Below are 19,561 nucleotides of genomic sequence, written 5' to 3'. Positions count from 1 at the left end.
CTTCTCAGGTGGGCACCATTACCATTATAAAAGAACAAGGGAGGTATTCATGGTGAGTTCTGGCACCTCTTTTTCTAGGAAAACAGCACTAACTATTAAAACCCCCCAGCAATAATTATAGTTATTATTGTCCCAGCCTAGGGGATCCAAAGGGCAGCCACTCATTGGTGGCACAAGTATATGAGCAAGAATCTACTGTCTTGACATACCCAGCCTCACTCTGAGTGCACGTAAGATTTCTTCCGAGTTTTCCTCTATGATCATGAGGTCTAGAAACATTTTTGGAATGAAAAGCAAGATTCCCAGGAAACCACTGCATTCCTGGGCTCAGTCCATATTCCATCTTCCGCAATGGGGCACACACGCCAGTGGGAGAAGCAAGTCTTTCTCCTACTTCACAAAGGACGGCCACAACAATTGTACCATGGCATTTTCTTGACCTGCTTGTCAGAGAGCCATCATCAGCACCACTAATGGTAAGAGCTGCTAGACGGTGTCCCAGGCTCTCTCAGGAGCTTGTGTCCCCTCCCTTGCCAGAGGCATTTAAGCAGAGGGTGGACAGCCATCAGCCCGGGATGATGTGACAGAAAGCTTCCTTCAGTGAACTGGGGTTGGGTTAGATGGGCTCTGAGGTCCTTGACAACTTTCACATTCTGTGATTATAATGCATACTATTCTTTGCCAAAGTCCAGCTTTTAAATCCAGCCTTATAATCCTACAGTATACACCATGGGTAGGCAAATTAAGGCCGGGGGGGGCAGATCTGGCCCAATTGCCTTCTGAATTCAGCCAGCGGACGGTCCGGGAATCAGCGTGTTTTTACATGAGTAGAATGTGTGCTTTTATTTAAAATGCACCTCTGAGTTATTTGTGGGGGCTGCCTGGTCTTTTTACATGAGTAGATTGTGTCCTTTTATTTAAAATGCATCTCTGGGTTATTTGTGGGGCCTGCCTGGTGTTTTTACATGAGTAGAATGTGTGCTTTTATTTAAAATGCATCTCTGGGTTATTTGTGGGGCATAGGAATTTGTTCATTTTTTTCTTCAAAATATAGTCTGGCTGCTCTGAGGGACAGCAGACCAGCCCCCTGCTTGAAAAAGTTTGCTGACCTCTGGTATACAGGATGCATACCAAATGCAAAATATCAGTTGGTCATCAGTTTGCCCAGCCTATCCATTTACCAGTTGTGACATTTAATTTTGGGGTACCCAGTAGTCAGATGCACTGTGGGCAACCAATTTAAAACAAAACAAAACCCACAACCCTGGCCTGCCCCCCTCTCTCATATATTTAAATAGCTTTGCTGTCCTAGTTCCTGCTGTGATGAATTTTCCTGCTGCCAAAAAACCCAGAATGTCTTGCCACAGGGCACAAGCTGGGAAACACAATTTTATTTTTTATTTTCTGCAGCGAGGGGAGGAAAGGTCAGGGGAGGAACTGTATGGGTCCTGTCCGAATCAGAATCTCTTTCCCAACATCCCACTGAAGCCCTTCAAAACTCGGGTAAGGCCTTTTGACTCACGGTATTAGCAAGGAAAAACAAAAACAATTTTCTTCCTCCAGCTGAGATGGACTTTATTCCAGATGCTAATCTCCTTCATCGGTTATTTAATTTGCCTCTCATTAGACATACTGAGCAGCCGGCCATGTAAACATTCAGATCTATGAATTAACCATGGGGCTTGCCCACAAGCCAAGCCAAGCCCCCTTCCATCTGCCTGCACAGCTCAGACACCAACTTGTCAGACACAACAGCGTATCTTCAGGGCCTTGGCAACGTTAGGTGAAATCTACTTAATCCACAAAAAAAGGCTTACATGCCCCCTTTGATTAATAACCCTCCTTGAAACAGGGGGAAGGGCTTTAGCTCAGTGGGAGAGCATCTGCCTTGCAAGCAGAAAGTCGTAGGTTCAATCCCTGGCATCTCCAGGTGGTCTGGGAGAGAGACTCCTGTCTGAAATTCTGGAGACATGCTGCCAGCCAGTGTAGACAATGCTGAGTTAGATGGACTCAGCAGAAGGCAGCTTCCAATGTCCATATTCTCATTGAACCCATGCACACAGAGACATGCGTATGCATGCATACTCTTTATTGCTTTGTGGCCTTAGGGATGTTTTCCAGAAGGACATTCAGAACTAAGCACATATGTAGAGGACTTGCTACATATAGGCACATGCGATGGTCCCAGATGTTAATTTTGAAAGAGTTGTTCTGGGCTCACCACCAGCTAGTGGACACAGAGGTCTTACTTCTCAGTTGTGAAGACTCACTGTCTTAATTTAATTGTAGAGGGAAATTTACCTAACACACACAGTTGTTGTTTTTTAACCAGGAGGGCTGATTATTACCTCTGCTGTCAGAGACAGTATACCTCTGAATCAAAAGTCTCCAGGTGCATTTTGTGACTGGCACGGGTTCAATTGCAACCACGTGGAGATCTCTGGATGCTAGGTTGGCGACTGACATCTCCATCTGGCTGGCCTCTCCAGCTTTCTCAAGAAGACTTATTTATTGCATTTACTCCAAGGAGTAAATGGTTTACCCAGCTCCTCTCAGTTAATCCCTACAACAACCCTGTGAGGTAGGCTAGGAGGCTGCCACTGACTCCAAGGTTACCCAGCGAACTTCACAACTAAGTGAGGATTTGAACCCTGATCTCTCAGGTCCTGGTCCAATACTCTAACCACTACACCACACTGGCTTCCTAAAGTACTTCTGCTGTGGGGCAGCTATATAAATCAAGTAGGTGAATACATATGGGGAAAGCAAAGCAAAATGTCACTTAGAAAAAGCTCTGACATATTCTCCTTGAAGCTCAAATCTGTTTTATTCCGGGTTGTTTTATTGGATATTTTAATGTGTTTGAGATTCTTTTTCTTTACAATATAAAGCGGTATAGAAATGAAATGGTAATAGTAACAACAGCAACAATAATAAAGTTCATGGGGGATGGGGTGGGGACCCAGATATATTGTTGTGGCGACCGTAACCTAGGTTCAAGGTGCCATTTGGTGATCAGTTTATATACAGTGGTACCTTGGTTTTCGGACATCTCGGAAGTCGAATGTTTTGGCTTTCAAATGCTGAAAACCTGAAAGTAACTGCTTTGGTTTTTTAACGCTTTTTGGAAGCCAAACTTGCCACGCAGCTTCTGTATTGAGTTTTCCGGACGTAAATACTTCTGATAATGCGTGCTTCTGAACGGATTACATTCGAAAACCACTGTATCTGAGTTTCTAGTACTGCTTTGAATACCAGTTGCTGGAAGTTGCAGGAGAGGAGAGGCCTCCTGTGCTCTCACAAGCATCTAGCCCTCGGGGTCCCTTCAAACTCTACAATTTTATGCTTCTATGGCCCAGAGCTGGCCAGAGTGAGAACAGGATGCCAGACCACTATCCTGATGCAGCAGGTTCTTATGATGTTCTTAGGATCGTCTTATGACAACCTCCACTGTTCACGATTCCCTGCCCTCTTTGAATATTGCACAATAGCCAAAGGATAAGGTTTAGCTTCCTTCAGCAGCCCACAATGTTTCTGCTCTGTTGCTTTTTTTTAATACCCAATCAGAAGCGTAGAAGAAGCATCCTCCTGTCTCTACCCACAAATCCATTTCCCCCTCTTGTATTGTCCGTGTGTTAAAAGGGCTGCCTCAGATTTCATCCTTTGTTCGGCAGCCTCATGGCGCGGTCGGCCTCTCCTTCCCTTCGGCTCTGCTCTTTAGCCATTGTCTCCTCCCTTTTCTTGCAAAGTTGTACTGCCATTCATTAGTCACCTGCTGCCACTGGGCACCGCTGAGCTCTGTGAGCTAAATTATCCAATTCAAAGGTCCCCTCAAAGCCAAGCGAGTTGGGGAAGGTGAGCACAGGTATGCCAAAACACAGAATGCTCCAACAGGCAGTATAGGCAAATGCAAAAGTAAATAATATTTTATAATAATAATTTATTATTACGGTCGGAGACCAGCTTGTAAAACACATAACGGGACTGCACTCCCAAAAGCAAAGCCAACATTTAAAACAATATACAGTGGTACCTTGGGTTAAGAACTTAATTTGTTCCGGAGGTCCGTTCTTAACCTGAAACAGTTCTTAACCGGAAGCACCACTTTAGCTAATGGGGCCTCCTGCTGCTGCCGTGCCGCCAGAGCACGATTTCGGTTCTCATCCTGAAGCAAAGTTCTTAACCCGAGGTACTATTTCTAGGTTAGCAGAGTCTGTAACCTGAAGCGTATGTAACCCGAGGTACCACTGTACAGCAATGGCTTACATGTTAAATGAGGCTGCATTTTAAATTGTATTTTAACCCGTATTTTAAATTGGTTCCCCCCCCCATTATGTTTTTATTGTAATTCTACTGGTGTTAGCCACCCTGAGCCCGGCTCTGGCCAGGGAGGGTGGGGTATGAATAAAAATTTGTTATTTATTATTATTATTTAAAAATGCGCTAAACACGTAAATACATAAAATCTTTGGGGGAAACTACCATAGAAAATTGGCCCAGAGTTACCCGTGGATCAGAGTATGGGGATTTTCTTGACGGACTAATTTGTATCGGGGGATGGTCTGCGCCTACAGATCTGCAGACAGAATCTGGCGACCGTCCGGATCGTCTTATGATCGTTACCTAAAAGGAGAATATCGAATTTGTGTTTTTCCGGGAGGTCAGCAAGCCTCCTCAGCAAGTGGTCAATAGTATCTCTACGTCCCTCATTGGACATCTAAAAAACAGATGTTCGGGGCTTCCTATAACCCCCAATGAGCAGGCACAAAGTCTCTGGGTATATGGGACTTTTTTGAAGGATCCTTCCAGGACCGGGGAGGGCAGAGCCGAGCTTCTGGGAAGTGTCAAGGCCCTTCTTGCATTTTGTTTCTGAAGAATGTTCAGGACTGCTGTCTGCCAGCCTGACTGGAACTGGTCATAAAGGATCACCACGGGGGAGCAGATTTAGTGTCAGCCATTTATATATTAACATTAGGCTGATATGAGCCTCAACTCTCATCATCAGTGGCGTAGCGTGGGGGGTGCAGGGGGGGCCAGCCGCACCGGGCGCAGCATCTGGGGGTTAGGGTTAGGGGGCGCAAATCCACGGGTTAGGGGGCGCAAATTACTTGCCTTGCCCCGGGTGCTGACAACCCACGCTACGCCACTGCTCATCATCCCCGTTTCTAGTCTGACCCATGCGTTTGAGACACATCTGGGGAATTGTAGGAGGACTCTAATAAGTTTGGATTGAACTCTCTCTCAGGGGGAGAAAGTAGAGGATGGCGGGCCCAGAAAGGATCCGTAAAGGAGCTGTGCCAACATTTTGGCCTTCCTTATATAATTTTAATGCTGCGGGGACGAAAAAGCCCCCTTGAGTTCTGAAAAATTTAAGGATACAATTTGCAGTCCCCGCCCCCGCCCCCCGGATCTCCCAATGGAATTTATGTGTAGTTTGTTGGATCCTGAAGCCTGAACCACCATAACTAAATACTTATAATTTGAGACTTGTTCTAGTTTATGTCCTTGGAGTTCCCAGCTTCTAAGCTTTGGTTTTCCCCCAAAAGCGAGGATCTTGGTCTTTTGGTAGTTAATTTCAAGACATTCCATTTCACAGTAGGCTGCAAGTTTTCTTAATGCTCTTTTGAGCCCAATAGGGTTTCTAGACAGAATTACCGCATCATCAGCGTATAGCAAAACCGTAATATGCCGATTTGCTATATTCTGGGTCTAAAGCCCGCTTGTTCTATTGCCAGAATGTCCTCATTTTCTACCCATTCTGTAAACTTTTAAAGTAGGTGCTTTGTGTAAAGTTTACTATTCACACTTAATAAGCTAATCGGCCTATAGTTTGATGGGTCCCCTCTATTGCCCTTTTTATAGAATGGAACTATTATGGCTGTTCCCCATTCCCTTGGGTTACGGCCAGTCTCATCTATACGGGTAAAGAGAGAGGCTAAGAAAAGCATCCACCAATCCACCTGTGATTTTAGCATTTCCAGTAAATAATACTTTGTGCAGGGTCAGCCCAAGATATTTGGGTGCCGGGGTGTTGGGGGGGGGGAGAGGCATTCTCATCTCTCTTTCTTCTTGCAGCAACAGTAAATTAAATAGCTAAATTGAACAGCGGACATTTTGATATCTTTTACCAGTAGGACTGCTCCTTCTCCTCAGGAGCAATTCAGCAGCAAATGCCCAAAGCAACTGTCTTTCCAAGTTGCATTCCACAGAAGGCAGCCTTATAAAATCACAGAATTGTAGAGTTGGAAGGGACCAGGGGGGTTATCTAGTCCAACCCCCTGCAATGCAGGAAACTTTTGCCCGAGATGAGGCTCGAACCCACAACCCTGAGATTAAGAATCTCATGCTTTACTGACTGAGCTACCTCGCAGATGCCTTAAGGCTGTCCAAGTTGCATTCTGCATAAGAGTAAGAGAGTAAGAGTTTGGATTTGATATCCCGCCTTTCACTCTCTTTAAGGGGTCTCAAAGCGGCTAACATTCTCCTTTCCCTTCCTCCCCCACAACAAACACTCTGTGAGGTGAGTGGGGCTGAGAGACTTCAGAGAAGTGTGACTGGCCCAAGGTCACCCAGCAGCTGCATGTGGAGGAGCAGGGAAGCGAGCCCTGTCCCCCAGATTACGAGACTACCGCTCTTAACCACTACACCACACTGGCTTCTAATGCCGTCCTAAGGGGAGCATATTCCACATGGGGACATCTGCTGAGCAACATCTCAGGCAGAGGATGGGAGACCTTTTCTCAGCCCTACAGGACTGTAAGATCACTTTCAGTTCTGGAACCGGGCTCAGAACGCTTTTAATTCTTAGTGTATGTCTTTTGGACCCTGCTCTGGTTGGTAGCTTCCGAGCTTGAAATCTGCGCACCCTTGCTATATGACAGAAGGAAGAAAGAGCAGGATGATTATTTAGCAATTGAGTGGCCATTTGTTTATGCCTGATTATTTATTGGGATGGCACTGCTGAGACTTGGAAACAAGAGAATTCAAAGACGGAAGTTCCATTGTTTATTTACTTATTTGCAGAAGCAGTTTTTGATCCAACATATCCCCTTACAAAAAAGAAATAAAAAGAAATAAGAGGCTTGTGAGCAGATCCACAGCGTAATGAGTAGTTTTGTGTCCTACAGCATCCTGTTTGCAAGGATTGGACATGCACCCGCAACTTTCCTGATGGTGTGAGAGGCTCATTTGTATGGTAATGCTTTCAATTTGGTTTTTCAGTTCTGCAAGAAAAATGGTCCCCTCCCATAGCCTTTTAAAGACTGATCATTTCCCCTCTCCAGGAGTTTCATTATCTCTTATGATTTGGAGAATGGCTTCCTTAAAATGACTTTATTACGTGCACCAGAAGAGGCCTATATATCATGCTAGCTCCCTAAGACTACAAAGCAGATATGAGCTCTTGCAAGACTGTGAGTCGAGGCTCATCATAACTATTTTATAAGGTTAACTATTTTCTTCTTATATATCACCTGTCATTGAAAGGCAACTTCAGATATACTTGAGTGAGGAAGTGTCATATGGTTTTATCTTGTTAAGGAGTAAGGCTGGAGCTATGGGCTAATATTGTTAGCAAAGACACTTGAATAATGCAGATGGGAGTCGAGGAAAAAAAAAGGAACCTGATAACACTTTAACTGAACTAACTAAAGTTCAGAGTATACTTTGAAGAGAAAGCAACAGAGAATTTCCCCACCTTTTCTTAGTTCAAACTTTGTAAACAGCTGGAAGAAATTCAATCAACCATACAGAGGAAAATCTCCCTCAGCACTGCAGAGCCAATCAGAGCTTGTGTTGGCTCAATGAGCATGCTGCCACTCTGCCTGTTTGTTAAGCACCACCCACACACCCTCCTTGGCTAGTTGACTTTAACACTAGCAGAATTAACCCTTAAGTTGCACAGTAAGAGATCTTGATGTTGTGCTTCCAACAAATATCAAGACATCAAGCTTCCAAACAGAAAAGAGCACTTTGCCAAGTGGAACAAGCATTTCCTCAGTAGGAAGAATGCTGGGGTAGATATTAGCCATGCTCAGGGCCTAGTTGCACAACCATCAGAATCACGTGGAAAAGATTTATCTGGCTTGTGCCATTTTAAACCGTGCTGGGTATGCATATTTGAATGTTGATCAAATATCAGGAACTACCAGTATGAGAACAGGGGATCTTTGGCTTTCTATACAGCTGCCCTTTTGGGTTAACTAGCAGAAGAGTTTGGTGGCACCATGCCAGAAGTGGCTTGCCCAGCAAGGCAGAGGTGCAACAATTTAAGAAGGATATTGACAAGCTGGAATATGTGCAGAGGAGGGCAACCAAGATGATAAAGGGTCTGGAAACCAAGACTTATGAGAAACGGTTGAAGGAGCTGGGTATGTTTAGCCTGGAAAAGAGGAGACTGAGAGAAGATATGATAGCCATCTTCAGATATTCCAAGGGCTGTCATATGGTGGATGGAGCAAACTTGTTTTCTCTTGCTCCACGAACCAATGGGTTCAAGTTACAAGAAAGGAGATTCCCACCAAACATCAGGAAAAACTTTCTGACAGTAAGAGCTGTTCAATAGTGGAACAATCTCTCACGGGTGGTGGTGGCCTCTCCTTCCTTGGAGGTTTTTAAGCAGAGGTTGGATGGGCATCTGTTATGGATGCCTGAGATTCCTGCATTGCAGGGGGTTGGACTAGATGACCCTTGGGGTCTCTTCCAACCCTACAATTCTATGATTCTATCTCCCATTAACAGAATCACAGCTCTTGGAGTCCAGCCTCTACTTTATGGCTATATGCTTTTATAGCGTTACGTGAGCCAAGGTAAAAATGAGCAAGCAGAGAGGGCAATTGTAATTATAGCTATTTTTATTATTTGTATGGAGATGGGAGGGTTATGTTAATCACTTTCTATCTTACGTGTTACGAAAACTCAACACAACATTCAGGAAAGGAAGGGAGCGAGGGAAGGAAAGGGAAAGCTCAGGGAACTGGACTTACAGATTAAGCACAGTTCACGCATGTCTGAGGAGTTTGAGATTCAGAACAAGATACTTCTTCCCTGTAATGGCCACATCACGTATGAGCCAAATCTCTGAGTCACCTGCAACCTAGCATTCTGATTGGCTAGATCAGCCTTCCCTGATCTGGTGACCTCCAGGCATTTTGGACTCCCATCCCATCAGCCCCAGTTTACTCCTTAAAACTGAAAAGGTCTTAAGTTGCAAAACTTCTTAAGTTTCAAAACGTTCCAGCCGTGACAGATAAGCAGTGCTGCTCGTGTTCTTGCCTTTTTATCATTTCTTAGATCACGTGAAACCGCTCTGTTGACGGGAAGCCCCTGGGAAGTTTCACAGTTAGCACTTCTTATCCACCCATTTACCAGCAACTCTGTGGAAACGGTCCAAAAGTCCTTGGTAAATATTTGGGAGAGGAACATTTTGAAGCGCTTTCGTGTAGGCCATCCATTACATTGTGTCTAGTAGTTCTTGGGAGTCATGGCAAATAAAAGGGAGGTGTCCAGGAAAGAACAACGAAAATGTTTTGCTCTGGAAAAGGGTTCTCTGGGAGGAAATAAAGGAAGTCATGGAATAATACAAATGGGTCACCTATTCTAACCGCCTGCAAAATCTTGAGTCACATGAGCTTATTGACCATGCATTGCCAGTCCGAATAAAAAGAACCGAGGGCGCAAGCAAAAGTTACTTAAATTACGGAAAAGGGTATTTTCTTTTACACAGGGTCAGCCTTTTTTATCTTACGCATGAAATACATTTGTGTGCACAGACAAACACACCAGGTGTCACTGGTTGTCAGCTGAGGGTCAAACTACACGTTACACTTAATGCACTGTGTGCCGCAACGACACTTGTTTCTCTTAAATTAATTACAGCTCTGCAGGGTAGCGCTGCTGATTTTTGTGACTGATTTATTTACCTAGCTATTATTAAGCTGATTTACAGCCCGGGGTTCCCAAACCGCAGTGTGTGAGCTCCATTTTAGCAGTCTGCAGCGTGCCTGTGGATCTGCAGTTGAGAAGGCAGGCGCCGGCATTAAATATTCATACCAATTTTTAATTGTATTTTTATGGCTTCTTTTATTCCTTACATTGCTTTCTATCGTATTACAATCTGAATTCCACGCAATGCAATAAAATACAATATATAAGGAATAAGAGAAGCGGTTAGAAATGCAATTAAAGACCGTGTGGCACCCAGCATGGCGCATTACAATTGCTACAAGAGGCAGAAAAATCGTTAAGAGCCTCAGCTATCAGCCTTGTTGGATGTTTGTGAGTTCTAGTGTTATGAGAGAGGGAGAAAAAAAAACTTTTCTCTATCCACAATTGCATAATTTTAAACATTTCTATCATGTGAGTGTCAGAGGCAGTATGGCAAGTGAGTGAAGTGATCTTGAGCTCCCATCCTGCTTGCAGTTTTTCCCACAAGCATTTGGTGATGACAGGATGATGGCCAAGGTGGGTCACTGGTCTGATCCAGCAGGGCTTGTCTTATGTTCTTATTCATAGCCAGCACTGGTTTCTCACGACTCCCATGAAAACAGAACAAGAGGACACAGAGTGTACACATGCCAGAATCAAACACTTGGTTTTGATTCCTGCTTTCCAGTGCTTGCAGAATGCTGGCATCAATTCAGCCAGCCTGCCAGATGTTTGCATTCATGGGTCAGGCTCCCGTCTCCCTCTCTTCCCTAATTTACGATTGCCATCAGCATAATTACACCAGGTAGATAGCGATGCGTGCATCTTACATTCTGCATGGTGTCCTGATACTGCGGCAGTGACGACAGCTGCGACTCGGAATGGTACGGGGATAACCCTTTCCTCAGAGTCCTCAGATCCCCAGAGCTTGATTGCTGCAGGGGAGAGAGAGAGAGAGAGAGAGAGAGAGAGAAAGAAAAGGATTTCTATTTAATTCAAAGTAAGACAACAAGACTTTATTCTACTTTCAATTCCTTATTTGGTTCCTACCCTCGCCTCTCCAGTTCATCTGGCTCAATTGTAGGCACCACGCAATAAGAAAAATCTAGTTTAAAGGCATGCTGTTGGAAAGGAAATGGAATGTTGCTTGAATCCAAACTGCCGGCTTGGGGTGGAGGCTGGATTACCTCCCCGTCCCAGTTCAGCTAGCTTCTCAGCTGCAAAAGCAGGGACGAGGGAAAACTGTCAAATGGGCCGAACTGAGGGTGATGTGGGGATGGGCCTGAGCAGGCCTGAGGCCACATTCATACCATGCCATTTAAAACACGATGATGCCACCTTGAACTGTCATGGCTTCCCTCAAAGGGAGCTATAGTTTGTTGACGTGCTGAGAGTTGTCAGGAGGCCCCTATTCCCCTCACAGAGCTACCGTTCCCCAAGTTCCCTGTGAAGAGGGGTTCAATGTTAAACCACTCTGGGAACTGTAGCTCCGTGAAGTTCCTATGTTATGATTTGGGAATGATATAAAGTATATAAAAGTATGTGTGTCTTTATGGCATCCTCTTCAATAAAACAATAAACAATTGAGGGAATTCAATTGTGAGGACTATGTTTCTGAAAGCCTGCATTTGTGTCCTTATTTTTGTCTATCACTCAATTAAAAGTAAGTGCTTTTTAAATATTGACTTATCATTCACTGAATCTCATGCAATTTCACTGGTGAGGTGGGGGGTAAGGGCATGACACACACACATGAAAGAGACTAAATGAATATGCTACATATCAGACAAACAGATTTGGTACAATGTTGGTTCCCTACAAACCATGGTTTGCAAATAAGGAACGAACTCTGGGAACATGCCCTCTCTCCCAAACCTTCCTCCCAGGTGGACTCCCCTCTACTCCCCACTGTGGGCCTTAACCATTGAATAATAATAATAATAATGATAATAATAATAATAATAATAATAATATTTTATTTGTACCCCACCCTCTCCGGCCAGAGCATTATGTAACCAGATTCTCCATTAGCCAAAGTTTACAAACCCAGGTCACTTCTAAATTTGGTCAAGATGGCAGCCCCGCAGTCTAGTGAATCATTTTGGAAAATGTGTGGCTGTAGCAGGGTTGAAGCTAAGCAGCTGTAAACCTGAAAGACTGGCATTTGCATATAATAAATAAACATTTATTTAAGGGAAAAGATGGAAACCCCATTTAGCATCAGCACAAATCTAACCTGTGCTTGAGGCTACAGAGGAAGTGGGGAAGTGTGCATTCCCGACAAGCAGTGGGCCGTTTGCTGATCTGCGAGATGCCTGTGGTTTGTTGAACAAGCCATGGTTAGAACAAACCATGGCTTGCTGCTATGTTTGAACACAGGCACTGTGTCCCTACCCAACAAGAAGGATCCTTGGAAGCTGATAATGTATGGTGCCTCCCCCATGCAAAACTTATTTTCTTGGGTTAGATAACTTACTTTGAAAAGGCTGATAAAAACCCTTTTTTAAGGAACATTTTTTTAAAAAACGTCCTGTATTTATAGTTTCACTTTCTTTGAGCAACTTTTGGCTGCATTCAACTGACTGTTTGTATGCTTTATTTAAAAAAAAATGACAGTTTTTGAGATAAAATACAATCAGAATCAAACTAGTCTACAGAGCAAGAATATTTTTAAAAAATAAATAAATGGGGGGAAAGAGGAAAAAAATACCTGTGAGGCCCTTGACCATATTTATATCAAATCTATCCTGTCATTTATTGACATACAGAGAGGTAGACTCACCCTGGGAGCCTACTTCTTCTCCCAGTCTCTTACCCTGGGAGACCCTTTCAACCCTGCCTTTCATACAGCAGGGGCTCCCCTCCTCCAAGTGTCCCCTTCCAATTTGTGTCCTCCTCAGTCCATGGTAAAGGACTTCTTTATCCCCCGCACCTACCCACCCCAAAGCTGTGAAAAATGTTTCCAATACAAAATACTACTGGAAAACTAGAGAAAACAAGAGAAAGAGAAGAGAGAGAGAAAGAAAGAAAGAGAAAGAGAACAAACAGAACAGAGTCAAAAGGATAAAATTATCAAGTAACCACGGCATATTTCCCACTTGTCCCTGCTACCAGGTATGGTTCCAGCACTCAGTCCCTGTATATTTGTGTGAATGCATGTATATAATGCTATACGCCATTAAGTGTCAGAATGTTGGAAACCAGACAATCAACAAAATAGAAATAGTTCAGATTTATCAAATATACACTCTTGGATGGAAACAATGCAATTTTATTAGCATGAACTGTGTTCATTAACTTTTTCGGTTTTCAAAGGCCATCCAGTAGTGGATTGTTCTCCGTTCTGAGGCTACAAAAACATGACCTTTCCAGTTTCTTTATGCTCCATTAAAGCTTTTGAGTTGCATCTGGTGCTGCAATGATATTTTTCCAGTTCGAAAGAACTGGAAGGAGGAGGGGCCATTGCGGCAACAAAATTTGATGGAAGGCCACAAAAACAAGCTTAGCTGTGCATCCAATAAGAATCCAGGTGTTTTGAGGGTTTGACTGCAACCAACATATTCTACGTCAAGTAGTTTTCTTCCCACCGATACGCCAAGATCTTAAGAGCCAGCAGTGTCTCGGAGGCCACTGGAACCCACGGATTAAAGCGTATGGAGGATCCCATATGTAAAATTTGTCATGGGGGCACCAACTCATGAATCCATCATGACATGAGTTTGCGACATGCAAGCGGAAGGCTCTCTTTCTTGTCCTGACCTCAGTCTGCATTTTCCCCTTCCGAAAATGCACTTCAGAGTCCAGCCATCTGAGGCAAGAGGCTCATAATGATTTTGAAGTGTCAGGAAATGGTACACAATCATTTGAGTTGTGTGAGAGATTGCATAGCCGCTTGCATATCTGCTGTCAGGCACGGCGGTAAGGAAGCTAAACAGCACAGCGGGGAGTTGCGTTCCTCAATTGATCGCCCCATTTGGTTTCAAGGCAGAAGTAAAGCAACACTTTACAGAAGTAAAGCAACAGAATCCCAAAAACCACATCACAAAAACAGCTGACCAGGGTTTGGAAGAGGTACAAGTCGCTCCTTACACTGTTCCAGCCCTATCTCACCCCTTTTGAGGAACTTGCATTTGCTTAAGTTCCACTGGCTGGGCCACAGGTGAGCTGGCAGAGCCCAGCTTACACCAGTGTAGCCCTGGCTGAGCTCTGGCTCACCTGGAAAAGCCCAAGATAACTCTGAACTCTCCCATCCTGGTGTATCTTGGGTTCAAATTTCATTGCAAACCTACATTTCCTATGGTTCCTTCACTATCTCCCTTCTGGTCACTGTTCAAGTCTCTCATCTAAGCACACCTTACAGGGACTTGGCAGGGGGAAAAATGAATAATGTCACACACACTGTCCTGAACTCCTTGAAGGGAAAACTGGGGTACACATGTGACTAACACATTTTTGTCAGAGAGGCAAAGAGAGATGCTCAACTGACCCCAGGATGAGCCTTCTCAGTTTTGGGAAGCTTGAATACCTGCCCATCCCATTGGGCAGCAGGTAGGATTTTACAGTGGTACCTCTGGTTACGTACTTAATTTGTCCCAGAGGTCCGTTCTTAACCTGAAACTGTTCTTAACCTGAGACACCACTTTAGCTAATGGGGCCTCCCACTGCTGCCGCACGATTTCTGTTCTCATCCTGAAGCAAAGTTCTTAACCCAAGGTACTATTTCTGGGTTAGCAGAGTCTGTAACCTGAAGCATATGTAACCCAAGGTACCACTGTATTACACACCAGGTAGGGATGTACAGCAAGAGGATTATTATTATTATTATTTATTACTTATACCCTGCCCATCTGGCCGGACCTCCCCAGCCACTCTGGGCGGCTCCCAACAGAATATCAAAAACACGATAAAACATTAAAAACGTCCCTAAACAGGGCTGCCTTCAGATGTCTTCTGAAAGTCAGATAGTTGTTTATTTCCTTGACATCTGATAGGAGGGTGTTCCACAGGGTGGGCGCCACTACCGAGAAGGCTCTCTGCCTGGTTCCACCCACAGAATCTGTAGCACTGCAAACAAATTTTAAGTAGGGTGCTGTGTAGTATGGAGTGCTCCTGTTCAGGGCTCCAAGCGGGTAGGCAGTTATTCCCCGTTAAAAGATGCTCCATTCCATTCCCACTCGACTTTCTCAGAGAGTTTTCCCAGCAGGCACGCAACATTGTGTACTCACTGAGCATTCTCAGTTCCTAGTCCTCTTAGGGATGTTTTGGGTTTGGGAATGTGGGTGGTTATTGCTGTTGCCCGCTTATGATTTTCTCCCTTAAGGGTTGCTTGTTTGTTCTTCTACATACTGAACCTGTTGTTGCCTCCTGTTGTGCTCTGATGGGACCATTTTGGCCACATCCGATTCTAAGAAGAGCCCTGTTGAATCAGGCCAAAGTTCAGTATAGACAACCATCCCTTTTCTCACAACCAGGTGCCTATAGGAAGCCAGCAAACACAACCAGTGTGCAACAATGCTCTCCCCCAGTTTGCAATTCTCAGCTATATAAAGACGGGCACTGCGAAAATGAGTTCACTATCCATGGAGGATAGATAAGATACCTAGACTGATAGTACAATGTCAGCATACAGCTGACTGCCACTTTACCAATGGTCCCATCCATCTTGGCAAGATGTGAAAATAAAGGAATTAAATAGAATGAGAAGGACACTCAAAACCTCACATACTACTCACGGATATAAAAAAGGGAGGGGTTTTATTATTATTAAAGTACTATGGCTAATCAAAGCATTAACAGTCTCCAAGTCTATTCATGCCTATTTGTGCTTCCTGCAAGCTTTGGCTGTGTTCTACCCTACTCTCAACTACTGCCTTATCAGCTTCTCCGTCAAGGTCAAGAAGAACTGAAGTCTGCATCTGCTGGCTCTCCCCTGCCTGACTAACACCTAAGCCTCTCTGTTCCTGACTGTTTTCTGAAGTTGGCTGCAAACCTTTGCTGGGAGCTGGCTCATTCCTGACACCCATCCTAGTTATAGCCACAAGAGCTCTCATAGGGTAAAAAAAGGCTCACAGCATTCCATGGGGTAGATCATCACAACTGCCCTTGAGAGATACAGCTGTGTCAGAGGCAAGTGCCCAGCATGAGTCGCCACAGCTGGAGTGCTGAGAAGATGTGGGGAAAGCACTGTAGTTCACCGGTAGAGAATCCGCTTTGTGTGCAAAATGTCCCAAGTTCAATTCTTAGCATCTCCAGGTGGCAACAGGAAAACCTCCCTTGTCTAAAATCCTGGGGTCTCGCTGCCAGTCAGTGTTGACAACACTGACCCACAAGGACCAATAGTCTGACTTGGTGTAAGGTGGCTCCGTATGTCCTTACTGAATGCCATGCTCCAGCTCTCAAAGTTTTCTTGCAAATGTCTCTTTTTGTTCTGGAAAAAAATCCTTTTTCTTCATTGCAATATAGCCCCATTAGCGATAATTCTAAACAGCTCGGCTGGTTTGGTTCGTTTTGGAAACTGCAAATGCAATTTGAGACCAGCTAAATCAGGTCTTTGCAACCCCACGGGGTCACATCATTAATACCGCCACTGTGCACATTTCATGAACAATATGTTTCACTTTTCAACCAAATCTAATAAGATATTACAACAGCCATAAGAGGGATAAAGCATTTTAATTACCCCTGTAAAATCCTCCTTGCGTGCTCCTCGGATGCTTATAAACACTTACCCATTGAGGCAGGCTTCGTTACCAAGTTTAAAAAGATTACAGAGGAAAAGAAAAACCCAAATTGCTCATTAACGGGACTAGGACGAATAACACATCAAGAGAAGACAGCGTAATTCCACTTAAACCCATTTTTTAAGGAATAAAAACGAGAAAATCATTGTGTGCGCTTTGACAGTTTGTTCACAAATAAAGAAGAGCTACTGTTATTATCCGCCCTACTTTTCATTAGCAGAGATTACTCTTAAATCCAGTGTTGCAAACAATTATTTAAAGGTGTGGGGTCACCCAGTACTGAAGCTCCCTAATCCCTTCCCATATTAAGTACTTTAATGAGGGATGTAAAAATCTAGGCATCCTGTCACCAGCGGGCCAAGACGAAGGACAAGATGGCACCCACACAACCCTCTAGCCCACGTAAAGGACCAGCACCTGAATCTTCATCAACAGGACTATGTCCTCTTCTGCACTTGAAACCAACAGGCCCCAGCTCAGTGACACACACGCAAAGATGCCTGGCCTCAACTGTGTCTGGAAATGCCCTCCTCTGGTCTTGAGGGGTCTTCCACCTCACCCAGATATCTGAAAGACCAACTCCTTTCCCTACAGACTCTCTTGAGTTTTAAGACTGACGAACAGGGGCCTTCTTGGTAATTCCTCCAGTGGATTTGGGGATGGGGTCTGGCCCAGATGAAGGCATTCCCTGTGGCAGCTCCTAGGTGCTGGAATTCCCTCCCCAGAGAGGTGTGCTTCTGCCAAATGCAGAAGACACACCACTTTGATACCTGAAGTATATCTTTTCAGGACTCACACGGTTCCTACCCTTCAGGACATTTTCCAGATACATATAAGACAGGCATGTTCTCCATGACCTCAGCAGCACCTATTGAAGTCCTCCCTTTTCCAACAAACTTTTAAAGTGGAGTTTGTTATCCCACTCTGCATCAGTATTGGATTTAAAATTGGTTTGTTTTCCCCATAAAATCTAGACACCACTTGATTGTAAACAACAACAACAACACCTCAAAGCGGTTTACAACAAAAAGAGAAAACTGAGAAAAAACCGCAACCTTAATTTTAAAACATACACAAGTTAAAATACACAAATTACCTCAACTTTCTAAGCGTCAGGGTAGGCTTCTATACACTGGTACCTCGGGTTAAGAACTTAATTCGTTCTGGAGGTCCATTCTTAACCTGAAACTGTTCTTAACCTGAGGTACCATTTTAACTAATAGGGCCTCCCGCTGCCGCCGCCCCACCACCGCCTGATTTCTGTTCTCATCCTGAAGCAAAGTACTTAACCTGAGGTACTATTTCTGGGTTAGCAGAGTCTGTAACCTGAAGTGTCTGTAACCTGAAGTATCTGTAACCCGAGGTACCACTGTATATGAGTGTGTGTGTGTGTGTGTGTGTGTCTTTATGGCTAATGCTTTTGTTGTTAAATCACTTCACAAGAAGTGATTCATGAATGGAATAAGCTAAATGAATAAAAAAGTTATTTTTTAAAAAACTGAAGGGTTTCAACCAGCATCTGATACATCTGACAGTTTGAATTTGAAGGCCTAAGCAAAAAACAAAAACCCATAATTTGATCGCAACGAACCGTTCTGGCGCTGTTTTTCTTTTTTTAAAAAATACTCTTCTTAAGCTGGAGAAGGACAAGTTCAAGAACACTGTATGTCCAACCAAAACGTATTTTACAAAAGGTTATCTATCATCTTGTCGTCTTGGGAGTCAACACAATGGTACCCAACAACTTTCATTTGCTTAGTTAACAGTCAGTGCATTAGTGTCTTCGCAAAATGCAATGGCCAACTGTTCTCAGTGAGACTGATTTGTCGCGTTGATATTGTTGAGTCCCTCCTGGGTGATTTAAAAGGTGGAGGGGCCCGCAATGCTCCCCAAACCCACCCTTCTCTTCCTTTGGTCTGTCAAGCTGCCATTTGATGGTCTGACTTGCAAGGGAAACAGAATGAACATCAATCTTGTCAAGTGCCGTTAGAATGCTTCCTCCTAATGATAATGTGCATGTCTGGAGTTTTCAGTTACTGTCAGTCAAATGGGTAGTTGAGAAGGAGGCACTGGGATGACGCACAATAACAGAATGCAATGCTACCGATAGCATCGCAGATTGCAGGCTTCCTAGTGGGTCATAATTTTCAGACGCCAAACTGTAAGCCTCGTGCTTCGTCTGGTTTTCAGTGACTGATGCTGACCAAAAGAGACAGCAGATTGTATTTTATATTCAGACCGACAGCGAGCAAAGGGAAGGGAGATTCACAGCCACTGCAGCTGCCGAGAGGCCAGAACTCAGCAGACGAGCATACGCTCTGCGTGCAGAATGTCTCATGTTCAGTTCCCAGCACCTCCTGTGAAAGAATCTCAGATGCCCTAGCTAAGAATACTGTTGGATGATACCCAATTGTGGACTCCCACAAACACAGTGGGAATCCAGTTGCACAGCTTGGACTTCCCCTCCCTCTCCTCCCCTCTGCAGCCCCATGTGCCCTCCCAAATTCTGCTCCTGAGGACTGGAGGACTGCCTGGAGGAGAATGGAGGACTTGGGATGCTGCAGGGGAGAAAGAAGAGAAAGGGGAAGCCCTATCATATCCGCTAATATCTTGCGAGAGCTGCTGAAATGGATGGGCTGGTGGTTTGACTCAGCAGAAGGAGCTTCAAGCATTCAAACAAATTCTGCAATAATAGTTTCCATAGCAGGACAACAGGCAGTAAATGTACGTGTTGTTCCACTTCCTTTTGAGTAAGGGGTGGAGCAGCTGTGCCCTGCCTCCATATGCCAGTGTGGCAAATAGGGAAAATGGGAGCCAAAGTCTGACAAAATGGGGAGGACCATCCCAGTTTTAAATCATAAGTTGCCTTAAACATGACTCATGGAAAGGAGGGATAT

General features: G+C 44.3%; 1 protein-coding gene across 4 annotated transcripts in view; it reads right to left on the bottom strand.

The window, feature by feature from the left end:
- CCDC85C (coiled-coil domain containing 85C) overlaps nt 1-19,561 on the bottom strand; it is a 179,702-nt gene that overhangs the window by 25,487 nt on the left and 134,654 nt on the right. For 3 of the 4 annotated variants that reach the window (XM_082218900.1, XM_082218899.1, XM_082218898.1), the window contains one exon: nt 10,755-10,859. The exons of the other annotated variant lie outside the window; for it this stretch is intronic. In XM_082218900.1, coding sequence (XP_082075026.1) covers nt 10,755-10,859 — 105 coding nt within the window. The remainder of the gene's footprint in view (nt 1-10,754; nt 10,860-19,561) is intronic. 4 annotated transcript variants of the gene reach the window in all.

Source organism: Podarcis vaucheri (assembly GCF_965113315.1).
Source record: "Podarcis vaucheri genome assembly, chromosome: 1".
NCBI classification, from domain to species: domain Eukaryota; kingdom Metazoa; phylum Chordata; class Lepidosauria; order Squamata; family Lacertidae; genus Podarcis; species Podarcis vaucheri.
This window is presented reverse-complemented; position numbering and strand designations above follow the sequence as displayed.